Raw genomic sequence first — 19,623 nt, 5'->3', positions numbered from 1 at the left:
CATAGTAAATGTTGTTTTGGGCAGATATGATTCTGCTAGCTGATTGAAGCGAATCTGCCCCCAATGAATTTCGTGATATTCACTCATCTCTACTCCCATCGTAAAAATATATAGTAGCAAATTTACTTGTAGCTTACACTTTTCTCTGCAATAAACGTACAAAAAAATATAAAGAATTTCACAATTATATCCCACAAGAACTTTCATCCAGAATATGCATTTAATATGGAGGCCCATGGACTGATTCAGCACGTGTCCTAGTAGATTGCCCAACATGACTGACATGTAGTAAAAATAAGATGTGAACAAAGCAATTTTTCATGTTACAATAGAAACACATCAGTAAATTCTTTGTGTTATTGAGTAAATTATGTTATTTCATAAAAATTAAATATTTTTTAGAAAGTTCATTTTTTCTCCAGTATTTTCCTTATACCCTTTTTTTTGCTCTTTTTACAGGAGCTGGACTATGAAGCAAAATCCGGCTATTCACTGAGAATAGAAGCCTCAAATAAGCACATGGACAATCGATTTCTCAGCGTTGGTCCATTTATGGATACAACAACAGTGAAAATTACTGTGGAAGATGTGGATGAACCTCCAGTATTTTCTCAACTGTTATATACAATGGTGGAGTCTGAAGCAGCAAAAATAGGCAGCAGTATAGGAACAGTAACCGCGCACGACCCAGATTCGTCACACAGCCCTGTGAGGTATGATTGTCTTCAACTATTTTTCATTATTTTCATGCCAAAAAAAGCCTATCCCTTGCTGCGAATGACAATAATGCAGGCTCTGACCCTAATTTCTAATCAACAACACGAGAGCAGCCGGATTTATCTGAAACAGACCACATTCGGCATTCAAAAATGTTAATTAAGTCTCGGCTTCCATAAATGTTTTGTAAATGTTCCTGCTTCGTGAATGTTCTCGTTGTGACGGTCATTCGTCATGTGTACATGCATTAAACTAGTAACAGAGTTAACTCATCAATCTTTCTGTCAGCAAAACTAGAAAATGAAATGAGAATCTAACCGAATATGAGGGTAACATGACCTAATGAGATGACAGACTACATACATAGAATCATATTAATAGTAATATTTCTTAGCTTACTCATTCATTCATGAAATGCATACATTTACTTCTTAGAATATTAAAATCATAGGTATGTTCACAGGGTAAAATATTTGAGATGTGAATTATAAACATTTCCCAAATATACTTTCATTAGCTAATAGGTTCTGCTTGGCAAAGCTTCTGCGCCTAAAACAAAATCTATAACCCCAACCATCTGCCATTACATATGTCTTCTCTATTGGCAGAGAGGTACGTGTGTTCTCACAGCACAAAAGAGCAATTGCTACCTCTACAACCCTTGGAACGAAAGCCCCACTGCTTAATACAGATCTGGACCAAGAGCAGAAGTAACTGACACATTCTGCCGAGATATAGTAATAGTCCAAAGGGAGTGTATGATTAGGATACATCCGTTCTCATAGGAAATTAACATGCAAAATTATTTATGAATTAAGTAAAAGCATCAGGGTTTCCAATAATGAGCTAATCTACATACTAGAATTCTTCTTTTTTGATCTTGCTTTGCCTCGAGAAAGTCAGGGCCCATGGGAGGAATTTTTAATCGTTTTTTTCAATCTGTCTGATGGACAGTTGTAGACTAGGTGGCAAAAGTTGTGCGTTGAGAGTAGGCAAATTATAGTTTAATATTAAAGGGAATTTATATGCAGGTTTTTGCTATTTAATACAAGGACAGGTTGATGCAGGGGTCAAAACACTAAATTCAGGTATGTGTCACTTATCAGGCTTTGTTGCTGTTTACTTATAGTGAAGGTTTATCACCATGATATTATCACTGTCCAGACTAGGTTTCATGCAACAGCTAGACTGATATGCCCCCTCCTCTGATAAGCAGCTCACTGTCAATATACTAAATATTAGTATTATCATAAAAGGTACAAATGCTTTAGCCATGTAGTAAATGCAAAAGAGTACGAACACAGCATAAAGATACAATGAAGATCAGGTAATTTATACTGCCAATGTCCTGATAGAACCAATACATAAAAAGTGCTAAGTGCTTTGTGGGCAAAATAATTGGGATTCAGTAATTAATGGGGATCACAGACAGGTGTGCATCCTAAGAATGGACTCCATCACCCAACGCAATAGTGCTTACCCATAATAAATAAGGTCAGGACATGTGCAGCGCTGTCACCGACGCACGTTTCACCTCTTTCTCAAGGTGCGGTGGTGTGCTGTATGGGTCAGGGTCAGGTTTAAATACCTTGTTTCACAGGTGCTCATGCTTATGGTGCATGTGTCCAGTCCTATGTCCCGGAAGTTGCATTGCTTCTGGCAGCCAACATGGCGCCGCATGTCAGAAGACGTCGCAATGACCCCACTGACACACAATGCATTGTCACTTCTCAATCGCTGTCAATATACATTGTACATAGAAAGCTGTGGTGTGGGTGGTGTTAGCTTTCTCAGTTCTGCTTCTTGCTTCATCTAAGAACTTTGTGTCACAACTACTGCACCCACTAAACTAAGTGATACATCATTGTATTCAGGGTATCTTTTCCTATATTATGCTGCTCTCTGAGGAAGTAGAAATACCCTGGTGAAATATTCCCTTTAGAAAGAATATTATTTATCCAAAGAAACCTTTTTGTGCCATCTACCTCAACATGACCACTGAATCCTCAGAGTGTCTGCAGGGGTTAAATGTTGTTGACTTGTCATAATCAATACAGTCCTGTCAATAATAAGTAAGGCCCAGTCTTTTTTTTTATTAATATTTTAAATCATAAGCAGCCTTGTCTTAGGCTGGTTTCACACTAGCTTATTTTCCACGCAGCGCTCGGCGCCGCTAAGCCCCGCCCCCTGCCGGCTCCCTGCCCGCCCCATCCGGTCATGGCCGCCTACTATCGCACACGGCTGCATGTGATCTGCGCACCCTATCTTTAGCATAGGGTGCGCAGACCGTGCACTAGTAGGATTTTAGCGTGCGCTGCGCACTTTTTTTGAATGTGTGCCGGTGTGCGCCAAACGCACCATGTTGCATTTTGGCGCGCTCGATGCACCTTCAAAAGTGCGTAGCGCATGCTAAAATCCTACTGCCGCACAGCCAGTGCACGGTCTGCGCACCCTATGCTAAAGATAGGGTGCGCAGATCGCATGCGGCCGTGTGCGATAGTAGGCGGCGATGACCGGATGGGGAGGGCAGGGAGCCGGCAGGGGGCAGGGCTTAGCGGCGCCGAGCGCTGCGTGGAAAATAAGCTAGTGTGAAACTAGCCTTAATAATAAGAAAGTAGAGAATATAGTAATATCCGTTCAGCAGAATGTCTGTATGTATAAATTGGGATTTTTGACTGCCTGAACAAGTGGAATCTCAACCCAAGTCTTCTTTAAGATATTCAACTGCTGTTTTATATAGTTGGACCACCTTATATTTCCATTTTGATGGCTACATATCATTGTCAATTTTAATTTTCCCATTAGACAATAAAAGTAGTACTATTTTATCTCAGCACATCTAAAAATAAGCCACCAATGCAAAAATGTAACCTGATCAACAGGCAGTTAATGGCATTGTAGATGTTGCTTATTCTTTAACATTTAGGTCACAATCTATGTTTCAGGCTCAGAATTTTAATTTTTGCCTCATTGATCATGTGCTCATGGGGAAAATTAAATTATTTCTCACTGTAAAAGGTTTCCTCCAGCCCACAAAATGGTAGACACATTGACATGTGAAATTGAGAAAAGCATCAGCTGTGCAAGCGTTCTACATAGTGTGAAATCACCATATATTATCTTTTACTTTTACCATTTGACATAGCACAAGAAGTGACAGCATAATGAACAAAAGAATTAGCAGAGGAAATTGATTGCACTGAGTCTAAACACGCATTAGCGCTTATTGTGTTACTGTGCATACACCTATTGCTACAAAGTAGAAGGTATTAAATCCAATTACCAAAGGCTATGTCCCCAAATACCATATTAAGTTATTTATCTCAGGCACATGAAAAAAGGAAATAAAATACTAATAATAATGAATATGTTGGCTCACATTCCACTTTTACAGCAAGCCATTCCCATTTTTGAGCATGATGAAAAAAAGTTTTTAAAACACTTACTAAATGTAATGCAGTGAGTCTGAATATTAGCTTATTAGCTTGTTAAATTTCACTGAGAGCATCACACTGGATAATGAAAAAATTATAATGTAGCGAAAAAAAAAAATATTTTTTTTTTATCAAAAACTGTGAAATTCAGCATTGTCCATCAGATAAAATATATAGGTGTAGCCATAATTTCCTTCCCACATGGGTTATTGCCCTAGTTTTGGAAAGTGGATGAAGAAAGATTTGTTATTTTTTTTTAAGCAAGGAAGTTATTATTTTAGTTTGTTTTACTCATTTATATAGTAACCACAAATATGCCATTTCTTTTTAATCTGTGAAGGTCCAAACACTATTCATGCAACAGAGCACCTTTGAAAGTGTAGCACCCAGTGTTAGGGTGCCGTCACACTAAATGATGCACCAGCGATCCCGACAACGATACAACCTGATCAGGATCGCTGGTGCATTGCTACATGATCGCTGGTGAGCTGCCAAACAGGCAGACACACCAGCGATCAGGACCAGTGAGGACGCTGGAATCCAAGGTAAATATCAGGTAACTAAGTGCGTGCGTCGCTTAGTTACCCGCTGTGTACCTTGGATACCAGCGTGCTCGCACTGAGAACTGGTATTCAAGGTAATTATCGGGTAACTAAGCGCACGCGGCACTTAGTTACCCGCTGTGTACTTTGGATACCAGCTGCCAGCGCGAGCATGCTGGTATCCAAGGTACACAGAGGGTAACTAAGCGCCGCGCGTACCTAGTTACCCGATATTTACCTTGGATACCAGCTCCCAGCGTCTGCTCACAGCGCTGGGAGCTCGCTGATCGTTGGTCTCCCACTGCCACATGCAGTGATGTGTGCTTGCCAGCAGGAGACCAACGATCAAAAAATGGCCCAGCACATTCCTGAACAATCAGCGATAGCCGGCAGGGGGACCAGTCGCTGATGCGTGCCGCACACAGCGAGATTGCTAGCAAGATCACTGATGCATCACAAAATCAGCAATCACGCTAGCGATCTCGCTATGTGTGACGGGTCCCTTAAACTAGTGCTATGGTTTTTTCAATCTCTGGATTAGTAGGGATCGCATGACAAATAAGTAAATCCACTAAAATGCTCTAAATTTTATTGACAACAAAATAATTTGAAACAAGTCAAATTTGCCATTTTAAAACATTTATTATGTTCCCAAGGTTTCACCAATACAGTTAAAAATGGAGGCAGCACAGAGATTAGAAACAGAAAAATTGGTGATTAAGTATCCCATAGTGGCAGCAATGTTTTGGTTCACAAAGTAAAAACCTTTATCGAGCTTGAAAAGGGTTCTCACGCTATTAACGGTCGCCACTAGAGTTGAGCGACTTTTGGTTTTTTAGGGTCGCGTTTCGATTCGTGAAACCCGACTTTTCCAAAAGTCGGGTCGAGCAAGATCGTCCGATTATAGGGAAAAGTCGGGGTCGTCCCGAAACACGAAACCCGATGTAAGTCAATGGGGAATAAAAGTCGGCAGTGAGAGGAGGACAGGAAACACACCTACAGTGCCCATTTGAATGCCAAAAGCATCAATTCTTCTTACTTAAGCTTGTCAACCTTAATTAACTTCATAATACAAGTTACGCACTGAAAAATGGGGGTTATTTGGCTAACGTTGTGGGGGGGAGGGCTGGCTGCAGGTTTTCATGTGCCCTGGGCGAAAGAGCGCCCCTTTAACACATACCACAACTCATCATGCTCCGATACGGCAGAGAAATAGTGGTATAGTACAATGAAAAATACCTCACTTTTTACATCTCATGACGAGGCCCATCTATTTCTCCATACAGAATCATTGGTCCCATATAATGTTTGAAACAGTATATGATGAGCTCCACATAATGCTACAGTATATGTTGGTCCCCATGGATGAAGCTCCACTGTCTTATGGGCCCAAATAATGCTCCAAACATAATGGGCCCCATTTCTAATGCTCTAGTGTATAATGGGCCCTGTAAATGCTGCTCCAGTGTCTGATGTCCACCTTTGGAATGTTCCAGTGTATGGTGGGCCCCATCTATCATTCTCCAGAGTATAGTGCTCCCCAAAAATTGCTGTCCCAACATTGAAAACAATCAAATAAGTCTCCTCGCTAGGGAATCCCTGTACTTGTCTGGATTCCTCGTCGTCCCCATCTTCCATCTCACTGCACAGTATTTCAACTTTGCAAGTGCTGTGATCCTGAGCAAGCATGGGGGGGGCCCACTCGTTGGCGACGGCACTGGCACAGGGCCCCTGATAGTACGGTGGTGTGTCTGATGGCGGGTGGGCCGAACCTGCACTTTCATCTGCAGCTTCCTCTTTGTCACCGTGTAAGATGGAACTGTATATGGGAAGGGTAACCTGAGTTTCATCAGGGTCAGATTCAGGTCGTGTAGCGTGCGAGGGGAATGTAGTGGTCTGGGTCAATGTACCAGCAGATTCATCGAGCAGTGGCTGGGCATCAGTGCACTTGTGTCGCCCCCAGGAGTACGGTCGCCACAGTGGCATTACCTTCTTCCTAGGGATTGTGATGTCATGCTTGGGAGCAATGAAGGATCTCTCTAGCAGGTTAACTGATTGGGCGGCGTTATTCCCACGAGTCATGACCCTCCAAACAACGTTCATGAAGGCAAAGTGTTTGTTTTACGTGGGCAGTATGATTGCAAAGCTGAACCTTAAAGGAATGTCCAGAAGGGCACCACCAGGAAAGGAGCCTACGGTTAAATTCGACTCCACCTGGGAAACCTCAACCATGCCAGCTACAGAACAGATGCACACATTGCAAGCTTAATTCCGTTAACGAACGAGACTCCGTCATGCCCCGCGGTCCGAGTCCGGCTTACTAGAGGGACACGTGAGGCTCTGGCACATGAGATTGGCCAATAACTGGTGTGTCATGCCCTTACATGTCCGTGGCTGCATGTGCGCTACACTGAAAAGGCCAGCGTTTGTCGCTTACAGGTGCAGATAACCCGCTGAACAACGTTAGTGATGGGGATCACTGATTACAATTATTACCCGCGAACAATGATTTCCCAGTAAGTGCAGGTCAACCGCAGTTCCGGAATTAGGCCTAACCGTCATTCCTGAAAAAATGAAAAACTTACGTGTGCAAACCACAGGTGCTGTAGCTTGCTTAACAGCTCGCCAGCCGTTCTCACGCCCAGTATGGATTACACGTGATTGCACAAAGGTTAGAAAGGGTACCGTATCCCCGGATAACATGTATGGATAGCGTACACATTCAAAATATATGTCTCAGGAGGCAGGCTCAGACGGTGTTAGGCCCAGTATGGATTGCACGTGATTGCACAAAGGTTAGAAAGGGTACAGTATCCCCAGATAACATGTATGGATAGCGTACACATTCAAAATATATGTCTCAGGAGGCAGGCTCAGACGGTGTTAGGCCCAGTATGGATTGCACGTGATTGCACAAAGGTTAGAAAGGGTACCGTATCCCTGGATAACATGTATGGATAGCGTACACATTCAAAATATATGTCTCAGGAGGCAGGCTCAGACGGTGTTAGGCCCAGTATGGATTGCACGTGATTGCACAAAGGTTAGAAAGGGTACCGTATCCCCGGATAACATGTATGGATAGTGTACACATTCAAAATATATGTCTCAGGAGGCAGGCTCAGACGGTGTTAGGCCCAGTATGGATTGCACGTGATTGCACAAAGGTTAGAAAGGGTACCGTATCCCCGGATAACATGTATGGATAGCGTACACATTCAAAATATATGTCTCAGGAGGCAGGCTCAGACGGTGTTAGGCCCAGTATGGATTGCACGTGATTGCACAAAGGTTAGAAAGGGTACCGTTTCCCCGGATAACATGTATGGATAGCGTACACATTCAAAATATATGTCTCAGGAGGCAGGCTCAGACGGTGTTAGGCCCAGTATGGATTGCACGTGATTGCACAAAGGTTAGAAAGGGTACCGTATCCCCGGATAACATGTATGGATAGCGTACACATTCAAAATATATGTCTCAGGAGGCAGGCTCAGACGGTGTTAGGCCCAGTATGGATTGCACGTGATTGCACAAAGGTTAGAAAGGGTACCGTATCCCCGGATAACATGTATGGATAGCGTACACATTCAAAATATATGTCTCAGGAGGCAGGCTCAGACGGTGTTAGGCCCAGTATGGATTGCACGTGATTGCACAAAGGTTAGAAAGGGTACCGTTTCCCCGGATAACATGTATGGATAGCGTACACATTCAAAATATATGTCTCAGGAGGCAGGCTCAGACGGTGTTAGGCCCAGTATGGATTGCACGTGATTGCACAAAGGTTAGAAAGGGTACCGTATCCCCGGATAACATGTATGGATAGCGTACACATTCAAAATATATGTCTCAGGAGGCAGGCTCAGACGGTGTTAGGCCCAGTATGGATTGCACGTGATTGCACAAAGGTTAGAAAGGGTACCGTATCCCCGGATAACATGTATGGATAGCGTATACATTCAAAATATATGTCTCAGGAGGCAGGCTCAGACGGTGTTAGGCCCAGTATGGATTGCACGTGATTGCACAAAGGTTAGAAAGGGTACCGTTTCCCCGGATAACATGTATGGATAGCGTACACATTCAAAATATATGTCTCAGGAGGCAGGCTCAGACCGTGTCAGGCACAGTATGGATTTGATGGCCCAGACTACACAGCGGAGGAGCAGGGAGAGGTAAAGATTGCAAATGCTGGGGCCCTGCCCAAGCAAGGGGGGCCCACTCGTGGGCGTCGGTACTGGCACTTGGCCCCTCATAGTACGGCGGTGTGTCTGACGGCGGGTGTGCACCACCACCGTCAGAGACACTTGATTGCACTATGAAGGACCCTGTACCAGTGCCCGCGCCCAAGAGTCGGCCTACCCACCTGTCCAGGGCAACGGCACTCGCACGGTGTCGTGCGCTAGGTGGTGACCCCGGCCATGGGGGGGGAGGCAGCACAGTTAGGGAGTTTTAGAAAGTGGCATATGTTGATGTTGGACATTCAGCTGATGCAAAAGGTGAAATAGGTCAAGTCCCAGGAAGAGGTGGACCAAAGCAAGCCATTTTTCTGTCACCCTATGTGTTATCAGAGGAAGGTGGGACAAAATCCTTGGAAACCCATGCATGGTTCATTTTAATGAAGGTTAGATCATCCACATTTTGGGTTGACAGACGGGTCCTTTTTTCTGTCAGGATTGATCCAGCTGCACTGAAGACTCTTTCCGCTAGCACACTTGCAGCTGGGCAAGCGAGCTCCTGTAAGGCATATTGTGCCAATTCAGGCCAGGTGTCCAGTTTAGCGGCCCAATAGTCAAAGGGGAATGACCTGTGTGGGAGAACATCGATATGGGAGGAAAAGTAGTTTGTAACCATAGTTGACAACTGCTGTCTCCTGTCACTTTCCATCGATGCAGTATTACCAGTTGTGTGAGCGGTACTTGAAAAATCAGTCCACAACATTGTCATGAAACCCCTGTCTCCAACGCCACTTCTGCTGTGTGCACCACGAACACCTCTGCCATGCTGCCCCCGGCCCGTACGGCTCGTGTGAGAACCATCACCGCTGCTGTGTGCTGGGAATGCCTCAAGCAACCGATTTACCAGAGTTGCTTGTTTATTAGCCAATATTAGGTCAAGGTTCTCCTGTGGCATGATGTTTTGTAATTTGCCTTTATAGCGTGGATCCAGGATGCTGGCCAACCAGTAGTCGTCATCGTTCATCATTTTGGCAATGCGTGGGTCCCTTTTTAGGATCTGCAAGGCATAATCTGACATGTGGGCCAATGTTCCCGGTGTCAATGATGCACTGCGATTGCTGGTTGGAGGAGCACTTTCTGGCAAATCCACATCCCTCCAGTCACGCACAAACCCTGTACCAGACCTTGCCACACCAACATTTTCACTTGCCCCACGAGATGCATCCTCCTCCCCTAAGTAATCATCCCTATCATCCTCCTCCTCCTCCTCTTCTTCCTCCACCTCGTCCAGGAAAGGTCCCTGAGCAGACAATTGCTGAATGTCATCAAGGATTCCCTCCTCCTCTTCCTCCTCATCAACATTGGCTGCAGACGCCTGCTCCTTAAGGTGCGTCAAAGTTTGCATGAGCAAACGCATAAGTGGGATGCTCATGCTTAGGATGGCGTCGTCTGCGCTTACCAGCCGTGTGCATTCCTCAAAACACTGAAGGACTTTACAGACGTCTTTCAGCTTCGACCACTGCACACCTGTCAACTCCATGTCTGCTCTCAAAGTGCCTGGCCGTGTATCCTCCCACAAATGCATTATGGCCTGCCTCTGCTCGCACAGCCGCTCCACCATGTGCAGGGTGGAGTTCCACCTTGTTGCAATGTCGATAATGAGGCGGTAGTTGGGAAGGTGGAGCAATCGCTGCAGCTTCTGCATACGAACGGAGTGTACAGGCGACCGGCGGATGTGCACGCACAGTCTTCGCACCTTCTGGAGCAGGGCTGTTAACTCCGGATAATTTTTGAGGAAGCACTGCACCACCAGGTTCAAGGTGTGAGCCAAGCAAGGTATATGGCTGAGTTTTGAAAGGGCTATGGCTGCCACAAAATTACGGCCGTTATCACTAACTACCTTGCCTGCCTCAAGATGTACACTGCCCAGCCATGACTCAGTTTGTCGCTTCAAGTACTCGGCCAGCACCTCGGCGTTGTGTCTGTTGCCCAAACACATCATCTGCAACACAGCCTGCTGACGCTTTCCACTAGCTGCTCGATAGGGGGACACATCGTGTGCAACAGTGGCAGCTGCAGATGGAGTGCTCGTACGATTGCGCTCTGTGGACGAGCTTTCGCTTCTGGAGGAGGAGGAGGAGGAGGGTCGAACGTCTACAGCCAACTGTTTCCTATACCGTGGGCTAGGCAGCACTGTCCCACCACCGCTGTCCCCTGTGGACCCTGCATCCACCACATTAACCCAGTGCGCAGTGATGGACACGTAACGGCCCTGGCCATGCCGACTGGACCATGCATCAGTTGTGAGGTGCACCTTTCCGCTCACTGACTGCTTGAGTGCATGGACAATGCGGTCTTTCACATGATGGTGGAGGGCTGGGATGGCTTTGCGAGAGAAGAAGTGGCGACTGGGTAGGTCATAGCGTGGTACTGCATAGGCCATGAGTTCGCGGAAAGCTGTGCTTTCCACCAACCGAAAGGGCATCATCTCAAACGAGATTAGTTTGGCAATGTGGGCGTTCAAACCCAGTGTACGCGGATGAGAGACTGAGTACTTTCTTGACCTACTCATAGTGTCTGGGAGGGTGAGCTGGACTTGAGAGCTGCATATGGTGGAAGTAGCGGTGGACAGGGCGGACTGAGAGAGGGTTGATAATGGTGATGGAGTTGGTGTTCTTTCTGATGGCCTAGAATCAGTCTTTCATTGATATAACAGTGAGATTCCCTGACTGCTGTGGCCTTGCAACGACACCTCAACATTTGCTGCTGTGCTAACCGGTGGGCTTACAGTGGGGGAAACAATGTAGCGATGCTGACTACCTTCGTTGTGATCAGTTGCACATGTGGCACTTGAGGTTTGGTGCTGTGTCCACGCTTGCAAGTGCATGCTGGTTAAATGTCTAAGCATGCAACTGGTATTCAAATTTTTCAGATTTTTCCCTCGGCTAAAGGTCTTTGCGCACTTCTTACAGATAACCTTGGCCTGATCATGAGGATTTTGTTCAAAAAAGTGCCACACTGCACTCTTCCTACTTTGGCAGACATTTTGCGGCCTAGCACGCTGTGATCTTTTGACCCTCTGGACAAGCTGTCCAGCAACTCTTTTGATGTTTGGAACCTGTCTTTGGAGTGCTCCGGGCCTGCCAGATAACAGCTGTTGCGATGTCGATGTCTGCTGTGGATGCTCCTCATCTGAGCTATTGGAAGCAGCACCCTCTTCCCCCAATGGATGCCAATCTGGGTCAACAACTGGGTCATCCATCACCTCCTCTTCTATGTCATGTGCACCTTCCTCTGTGTCACCGTGTATGGTGGTATAGTGTGCGGGAAGGGGCACCTGAGTCTCATCAGGGTCAGAATCTGGCTCTGTACACTGCGAGGACAATGTAGTGCTCTGAGTGAATGTACCAGCAGAATCATCCATCAGCGGCTGTGCATCAGTGCACTCCATGTCAGATTCATCTTGGCCTGGGTAATTCACCATTTGACTTGATAATCCAGGCATGGTATGTGAAAACAGCTCCATGGAGTAATCAGTAGTATGGCCTGCGTCATCCTTCAATCTTGGTTGGGGTGAAGGACACAAGGAAAGGTGTGGTTCATGAACATGAGCCTCCAATGATGACTCAGTGCTTTTACTTTTTACAACTGAAGAAGAGGAGGTGATAGAGCTGGAGGCTGAGTCAGCAATGTAAGACAAAACTTTTTCCTGATGCTCTGGCTTTAAAAGCGGTTTGCCAACTCCTAGAAAACTAAGCGTTCGAGGCCTTATGTATCCAGACAATGACGCAGGCTCAACACCTCCTGCATTCGGTCCTATTTTGCTCTTGCCACTACCATCAGATCCACCACCAACACCATCATTACCAGCTGCCAACCCCCGCCCAATTCCACGGCCTCTTCCACCAGCCTTCCTCATTTTTGGTAGAAATGTAGACAAAATCCAACAAACTATATAGTAATGTAAAACAAGGTACAAGGTGTCTATAGGACAGGGGAGATTTTGAATTTCTGCACACACTTGTGGACACTGGACACTTTTGGATTGTGTGAGGCCCACTGATATCTGAGCACTATGTGACAGGCTCGATGGCACAGCTGTGACCAAAGTGACTAGAGGATAAGGGAGATTTTGAATCTTTGCACACACTTTTGGACACTGGACACTTTTGGATTGTGTGAGGCCCAATGAATATCTGAGCGCTATGTGGCAGGCTCGATGGCACAGCTGTGACCAAAGTGACTAGAGGATAAGGGAGATTTTGAATCTCTGCACACACTTTTGGACACTGGACACTTTTGGATTGTGTGAGGCCCAATGAATATCTGAGCGCTATGTGACAGGCTCGATGGCAGAGCTGTGACAAAAGTGACTAGAGGATAAGGGAGATTTTGAATCTCTGCACACACTTTTGGACACTGGACACTTTTGGATTGTGTGAGGCCCAATGAATATCTGAGCGCTATGTGACAGGCTCGATGGCACAGCTGTGACAAAAGTGACTAGAGGATAAGGGAGATTTTGAATCTCTGCACACACTTTTGGACACTGGACATTTTTGGATTGTGTGAGGCCCAATGAATATCTGAGCGCTATGTGACAGGCTCGATGGCACAGCTGTGACAAAAGTGACTAGAGGATAAGGGAGATTTTGAATCTCTGCACACACTTTTGGACACTGGACACTTTTGGATTGTGTGAGGCCCAATGAATATCTGAGCGCTATGTGACAGGCTCGATGGCACAGCTGTGACAAAAGTGACTAGAGGATAAGGGAGATTTTGAATCTCTGCACACACTTTTGGACACTGGACACTTTTGGATTGTGTGAGGCCCAATGAATATCTGAGCGCTATGTGACAGGCTCGATGGCACAGCTGTGACCAAAGTGACTAGAGGATAAGGGAGATTTTGAATCTCTGCACACACTTTTGGACACTGGACACTTTTGGATTGTGTGAGGCCCAATGAATATCTGAGCGCTATGTGACAGGCTCGATGGCACAGCTGTGACCAAAGTGACTAGAGGATAAGGGAGATTTTGAATCTTTGCACACACTTTTGGACACTGGACACTTTTGGATTGTGTGAGGCCCAATGAATATCTGAGCGCTATGTGGCAGGCTCGATGGCACAGCTGTGACCAAAGTGACTAGAGGATAAGGGAGATTTTGAATCTCTGCACACACTTTTGGACACTGGACACTTTTGGATTGTGTGAGGCCCAATGAATATCTGAGCGCTATGTGACAGGCTCGATGGCAGAGCTGTGACAAAAGTGACTAGAGGATAAGGGAGATTTTGAATCTCTGCACACACTTTTGGACACTGGACACTTTTGGATTGTGTGAGGCCCAATGAATATCTGAGCGCTATGTGACAGGCTCGATGGCACAGCTGTGACAAAAGTGACTAGAGGATAAGGGAGATTTTGAATCTCTGCACACACTTTTGGACACTTTTGGATTGTGTGAGGCCCAATGAATATCTGAGCGCTATGTGACAGGCTCGATGGCACAGCTGTGACAAAAGTGACTAGAGGATAAGGGAGATTTTGAATCTCTGCACACACTTTTGGACACTGGACACTTTTGGATTGTGTGAGGCCCAATGAATATCTGAGCGCTATGTGACAGGCTCGATGGCACAGCTGTGACCAAAGTGACTAGAGGATAAGGGAGATTTTGAATCTCTGCACACACTTTTGGACACTGGACACTTTTGGATTGTGTGAGGCCCAATGAATATCTGAGCGCTATGTGACAGGCTCGATGGCACAGCTGTGACAAAAGTGACTAGAGGATAAGGGAGATTTTGAATCTCTGCACACACTTTTGGACACTGGACATTTTTGGATTGTGTGAGGCCCAATGAATATCTGAGCGCTATGTGACAGGCTCGATGGCACAGCTGTGACAAAAGTGACTAGAGGATAAGGGAGATTTTGAATCTCTGCACACACTTTTGGACACTGGACACTTTTGGATTGTGTGAGGCCCAATGAATATCTGAGCGCTATGTGACAGGCTCGATGGCACAGCTGTGACAAAAGTGACTAGAGGATAAGGGAGATTTTGAATCTCTGCACACACTTTTGGACACTGGACACTTTTGGATTGTGTGAGGCCCAATGAATATCTGAGCGCTATGTGACAGGCTCGATGGCACAGCTGTGACCAAAGTGACTAGAGGATAAGGGAGATTTTGAATCTCTGCACACACTTTTGGACACTGGACACTTTTGGAATGTGTGAGGCCCAATGAATATCTGAGCGCTATGTGACAGGCTCGATGGCACAGCTGTGACAAAAGTGACTAGAGGATAAGGGAGATTGGATTGCTTTTAAAAAAGCAGTTTGCAGTGCAGTGGGTAAACAGCAATGCCAGCCTGTCCGGAAGCCTTAAAAGGCAGCCCAACAACCAACACCACTGATACACCACAATATAGCCTCCCCTTGCACTGCACACACAGTGACTGGTGTGTTGTGCAGGCCAAATTGCTAGCAGCAGAAGCAGTTTTTTATTTTCTTCTCAGCAGGACAAAAAAAAAAAATTGGGATTGCTTTTAAAAAAGCAGTTTGCGGAGCAGTGGGTAAACAGCAATGCAGGAATGTCAGGAAGCCTTAGAAGGCAGCCCAACAACCAACACCACTGATACACCACTATATAGCCTCCCCTTGCACTGCACACACAGTGACTGGTGTGTTGTGCAGGCCAAATCGCTAGCAGCAGAAGCAGTTTTTTTGTCTTCTTCCCTGCCTAACGCTCTCCCTACAGAATCAGCAGCAACCTCTCCCTATACTGAGATCGGCAGAAGTAAGATGGCGGTCGGCGTGCACGCCCTTTTATACCCCCTGTGACGCCCACCAAAGCAAGCCAATCACTTGCATGCCCTTCTGAAAGATGGTGGTGACCCCTGCCTATGTCATCACATTGCCCACAGTTTCCGTGGATCCTGATTGGCTGAAAAAGAGCGCAAAACAAACTTTTGAAACGCGACTTTGGCGCGTAAGTCGCCGACCTCGTGGCCGACCTCATCCTAGGGTCGGGTTTCGTTTCATGTAACCCGACTTTGCCAAAAGTCGGCGACTTTTGAAATTTTTCGACCCGTTTCGCTCAACTCTAGTCGCCACCACTATAGTCTATTAAATCACCAATTTTTGCTGTAATTGTAATCGGTGTGCTACCTCCATCTTTTAACTATCTCTATATATACTGCTCAAAAAAAAAAGGTTGCATGGGAACACTAAAAAAAACACATTCTACTATAGATATCATTGAATGAAATATTTAAGTTGCAAATCTTTATTTATTGCATAGTGGAATGCGTTGTAAACCATAAAACAAAAATGATCAATGTAAATCAAAATTAATATCCCATGGAGGTCTGAATTTGAAATGATACTCAAAATCAAAGTGGAAAATCAAATTACTGGATGATCCAACTTCAGTGGAAATGCCTCAAGACAAGGAAATGAAGCTCAGAAATGTGTCTAGTCTCTACGTTGCCTGTATGACCTCCCTACAATGCCTGGGCATGCTCCTGATGAGGAGGCAGATGTTCTCCTGAGAGATCTCCTCCTTGACCTCAATGAAAGCATCAGTCAACTCCTGAACAGTCTGTGGTGCAATGTGGCGCTGTTGGATGGAATGAGACATGATGCCCCAGATGTGCTCGATTGTATTCAGGTCTGGGGAATAGGCAGGCCTTTCCATAGCATTAATGTCTTTAGTGACATGAGTCCTAGCATTATCTTGCATTAGAAAGAACCCAGGGCCCACAGAACCTGCATATGGTCTCATAGTACGTTTGAGGATCTCATCCCAGTACCTTATGGCAGGCAGAGTACCTCTGTCTAGTACATGGAGGGCTGTGTGACCCTCCAAAACGGTCATGTTGGAGGATGATGTAGGCAGCAGAATGCTCTCCACAGCATCTCCAGACTCTGTCACGTCTGTCACATGTGCTCAGTGTGAACCTGCTCTCATCCGTGAAGAGCACAGGGTGCCAATATCGAATCTGATAATCTTGGTGTTCTCTGTCAAATGACAATCGCCCTGCACAGTGTTGGCCTGTAAGCACAACACCCGCTTGTGAACGTCTGGGCCTCATACCTCCCTCATGGAGTCTGTTTCTTATAATTTGAGCAGACATATAGATGTTAGTGGCCTGCTGAAGGTGATTTTGCAAGACTCTGGCACTGATCCTCCTTCCCCCTCCATGTCTCCTGGTGTACTAGCCTGTCTCCTGGTATCTGTTCCATGCTTTGGACACTGTGCTGACAAACACAGCTACCCTTTTTGCCACAGCTCCCATTGATGTGTCATCTTGGATGAGCTTCACTACCTAAGCAACTTCTGTGGGTTGTAGACACCACCTAATGCTACTGTACAGTACCTCTAGGGGTGAAAGCAATGACAGACTGCAAAAGTAACCAAAACAACAGCCAAAAAAGATAAGAACAGAATATGGTCTGTGGTCACCCCCTGCTGAAAAACTCCTTTATAGGGGTTGTCTTGCTAATTGCCCATCACTTCTACCTGTTGTATGTTCCGTTTGCACAACATGATGATTTAGCGAATCCTGCTTTGAGCAGGGGGTTGGACCAGATGGCCCAGGAGGTCCCTTCCAACTCTACGATTCTATGATTCTACGATTCTATGATTAACAGCAGGAGAAATTGATTCACAATAGATTGTAAGCTTGCGAGCAGGGCTCTCATTCCTCTTGGTATCTGTTTTGATCTATGTGTTTATTCTTATGCTGTAATGTCTATTGTCTGTACAAGTGCCGTCTATAATGTAAAGTGCTGTGGAATACATAGGCGCTATAGACTAAAATTATTATTATTATTAATTTATTGCTTTGTAACTGGACAGATTGATTTCAATCCATCCAATCCACACAGGCAAAAAATTCAAATCAAAGATATCCATAATTTACTGCCTTTAATGATAATTGTACATTCTGTTTGCTTTTCCATGAACAGTGTATGCTATCTATGGTATCCTACATTATTTTCTAAAGGCCAATGTATCCACAATATATTTGCTACAAGAGCGGAGAACCTTAAATCAAAAGCTGCTCTTAGAACAAAATGATAATAGTGCACCGAACGTTCTTTACACGGTTACATAAAGTAAATCTGATAATAAGAATGTACTAATTAAAAGATTTAAGCTGTTTACTTTACTTACCTATAGATTTTAAACAATGAACAAGAGCAGAATGACATGTTCCATGTAAAACTAATGAGTGTCCATTTTATTAGACCTTTATAAAAATGAACTCCTTTCACAAACTGAAATTGACAAGTGTGGAGCTGAAGTAGATTGGGATGATTTTCAAAGCGAAATTGTACAGCTTACTTCTACACATTTTCTTTTTAAAGATGTTCTCAATCTAAATGTATATGAAAATAAATCTGATTAAAACTGTGGCTTAGAGAGAATGACACAACATGATGGCTTCCAAGCGGTCTTCACCCTTTTGCTCTCAGAACAGTGACGGTGCACATTAAAATATGTCAGAGAGAAAGAGACAAAGTCTAGCTTTTATGAATTCTTCTTTAACCCCTTAATCTATTATCCTTTAATCCAATATACATGCGCAAGTCTGTAGCTAGTATATGGAGCTGGCTCACAAGGTGAGCCCATCTCATACCCGGCAGGTAATGGCTATGACACACAACATGGGGCCTGCTTCTAACAACCATGGGCGAAGTGGAGCTCAGCCTGCAACTGGTAACCTATTAAATTCCACTGTCAAACTCTAAGGGCCCCATCACACATAGCAATCTCGCTAGCGAGATCGCTGATGAGTCACAAGTTTTGTGACACAACAGCGATCTCACCAGCGACATCTCTGTGTGTGACAGCGATCAGCGACCGCCCCCCTGCCGGTATTTCTGATTGCTCTTGGAAAGCCCTGGACACTTCTTTGATGGCTGGTCTCCCGCTGGCCATCACTCATCACTGCGTGTGACAGGCAGGAGACCAGCAATCAGCTGGTAACTAACGTACACATCAAGTATCTAAGGGACGTGCGTCCCTTAGATACCCGATGTGTACCTTAGTTACCAGCGCGCTGATGCAGGGAGCTGGTAACTAAGGTACACATGGGGTTTCTAAGTGATGCACGTCCCTTAGATACCCGATGTGTACCTTAGTTACCAGCTCCCTGCATCAGTGCACTTATAACTAAGGTACACAGCAACGCCGCACGCTCGGCATCGCTGGTGCTGATCGCTGGTGAAGCTGTTTGCTTGACAGCTCACCACCGATCATGTAGCAACTCACCAGTGATCCTGACACGTTGATATTGTTGTCGGGATTGCTGGTGAGTCGCTATGTGTGACGGGGCCTTAAGGCCGGGATCACACTACCGTGTGTGATGCGAGAAACTCGCACGAGTCTCTAGCATCAACATCCGGCACTGCCGCTGGAACTGAGGACCGGAGCTGCGGCTGCATGTATTTCTATGCAGCCGCAGCTCCGGTCCTCAGGTAATGGCTCCGGTCCTTTTAGGGATCATTCAAGTCCCCTCAAAGGACTAATAAAAAATAATAAAAGTTTAAAAAAATCTGAAAAAAAATAGAAATAATGAGCTCAAATCACACAGCTTTTCCCCCATTAAAAATAAAGATAATGACAAATAAAAATTACACATGTGACATTGCCACATACATAAAAGTCAGATTTTTTAAAATATAAAAATGAACCCAATTGGTAAACATGATAAACAGGAA

General features: G+C 45.2%; 1 protein-coding gene across 1 annotated transcript in view; it reads left to right on the top strand.

Annotated features, from left to right (window-relative positions):
* LOC141101163 (cadherin-7) overlaps window positions 1-19,623 on the top strand; it is a 463,705-nt gene that overhangs the window by 396,428 nt on the left and 47,654 nt on the right. Inside the window, exon 7 of the mRNA XM_073590022.1 lies at window positions 460-713. Coding sequence (XP_073446123.1) covers window positions 460-713 — 254 coding nt within the window. The remainder of the gene's footprint in view (window positions 1-459; window positions 714-19,623) is intronic.

The sequence above is a fragment of the Dendrobates tinctorius genome, unplaced genomic scaffold (genome assembly GCF_039654945.1).
Source record: "Dendrobates tinctorius isolate UK_male_01 unplaced genomic scaffold, ASM3965494v1 ptg000115l, whole genome shotgun sequence".
Taxonomy (NCBI): domain Eukaryota; kingdom Metazoa; phylum Chordata; class Amphibia; order Anura; family Dendrobatidae; genus Dendrobates; species Dendrobates tinctorius.
This window is presented reverse-complemented; position numbering and strand designations above follow the sequence as displayed.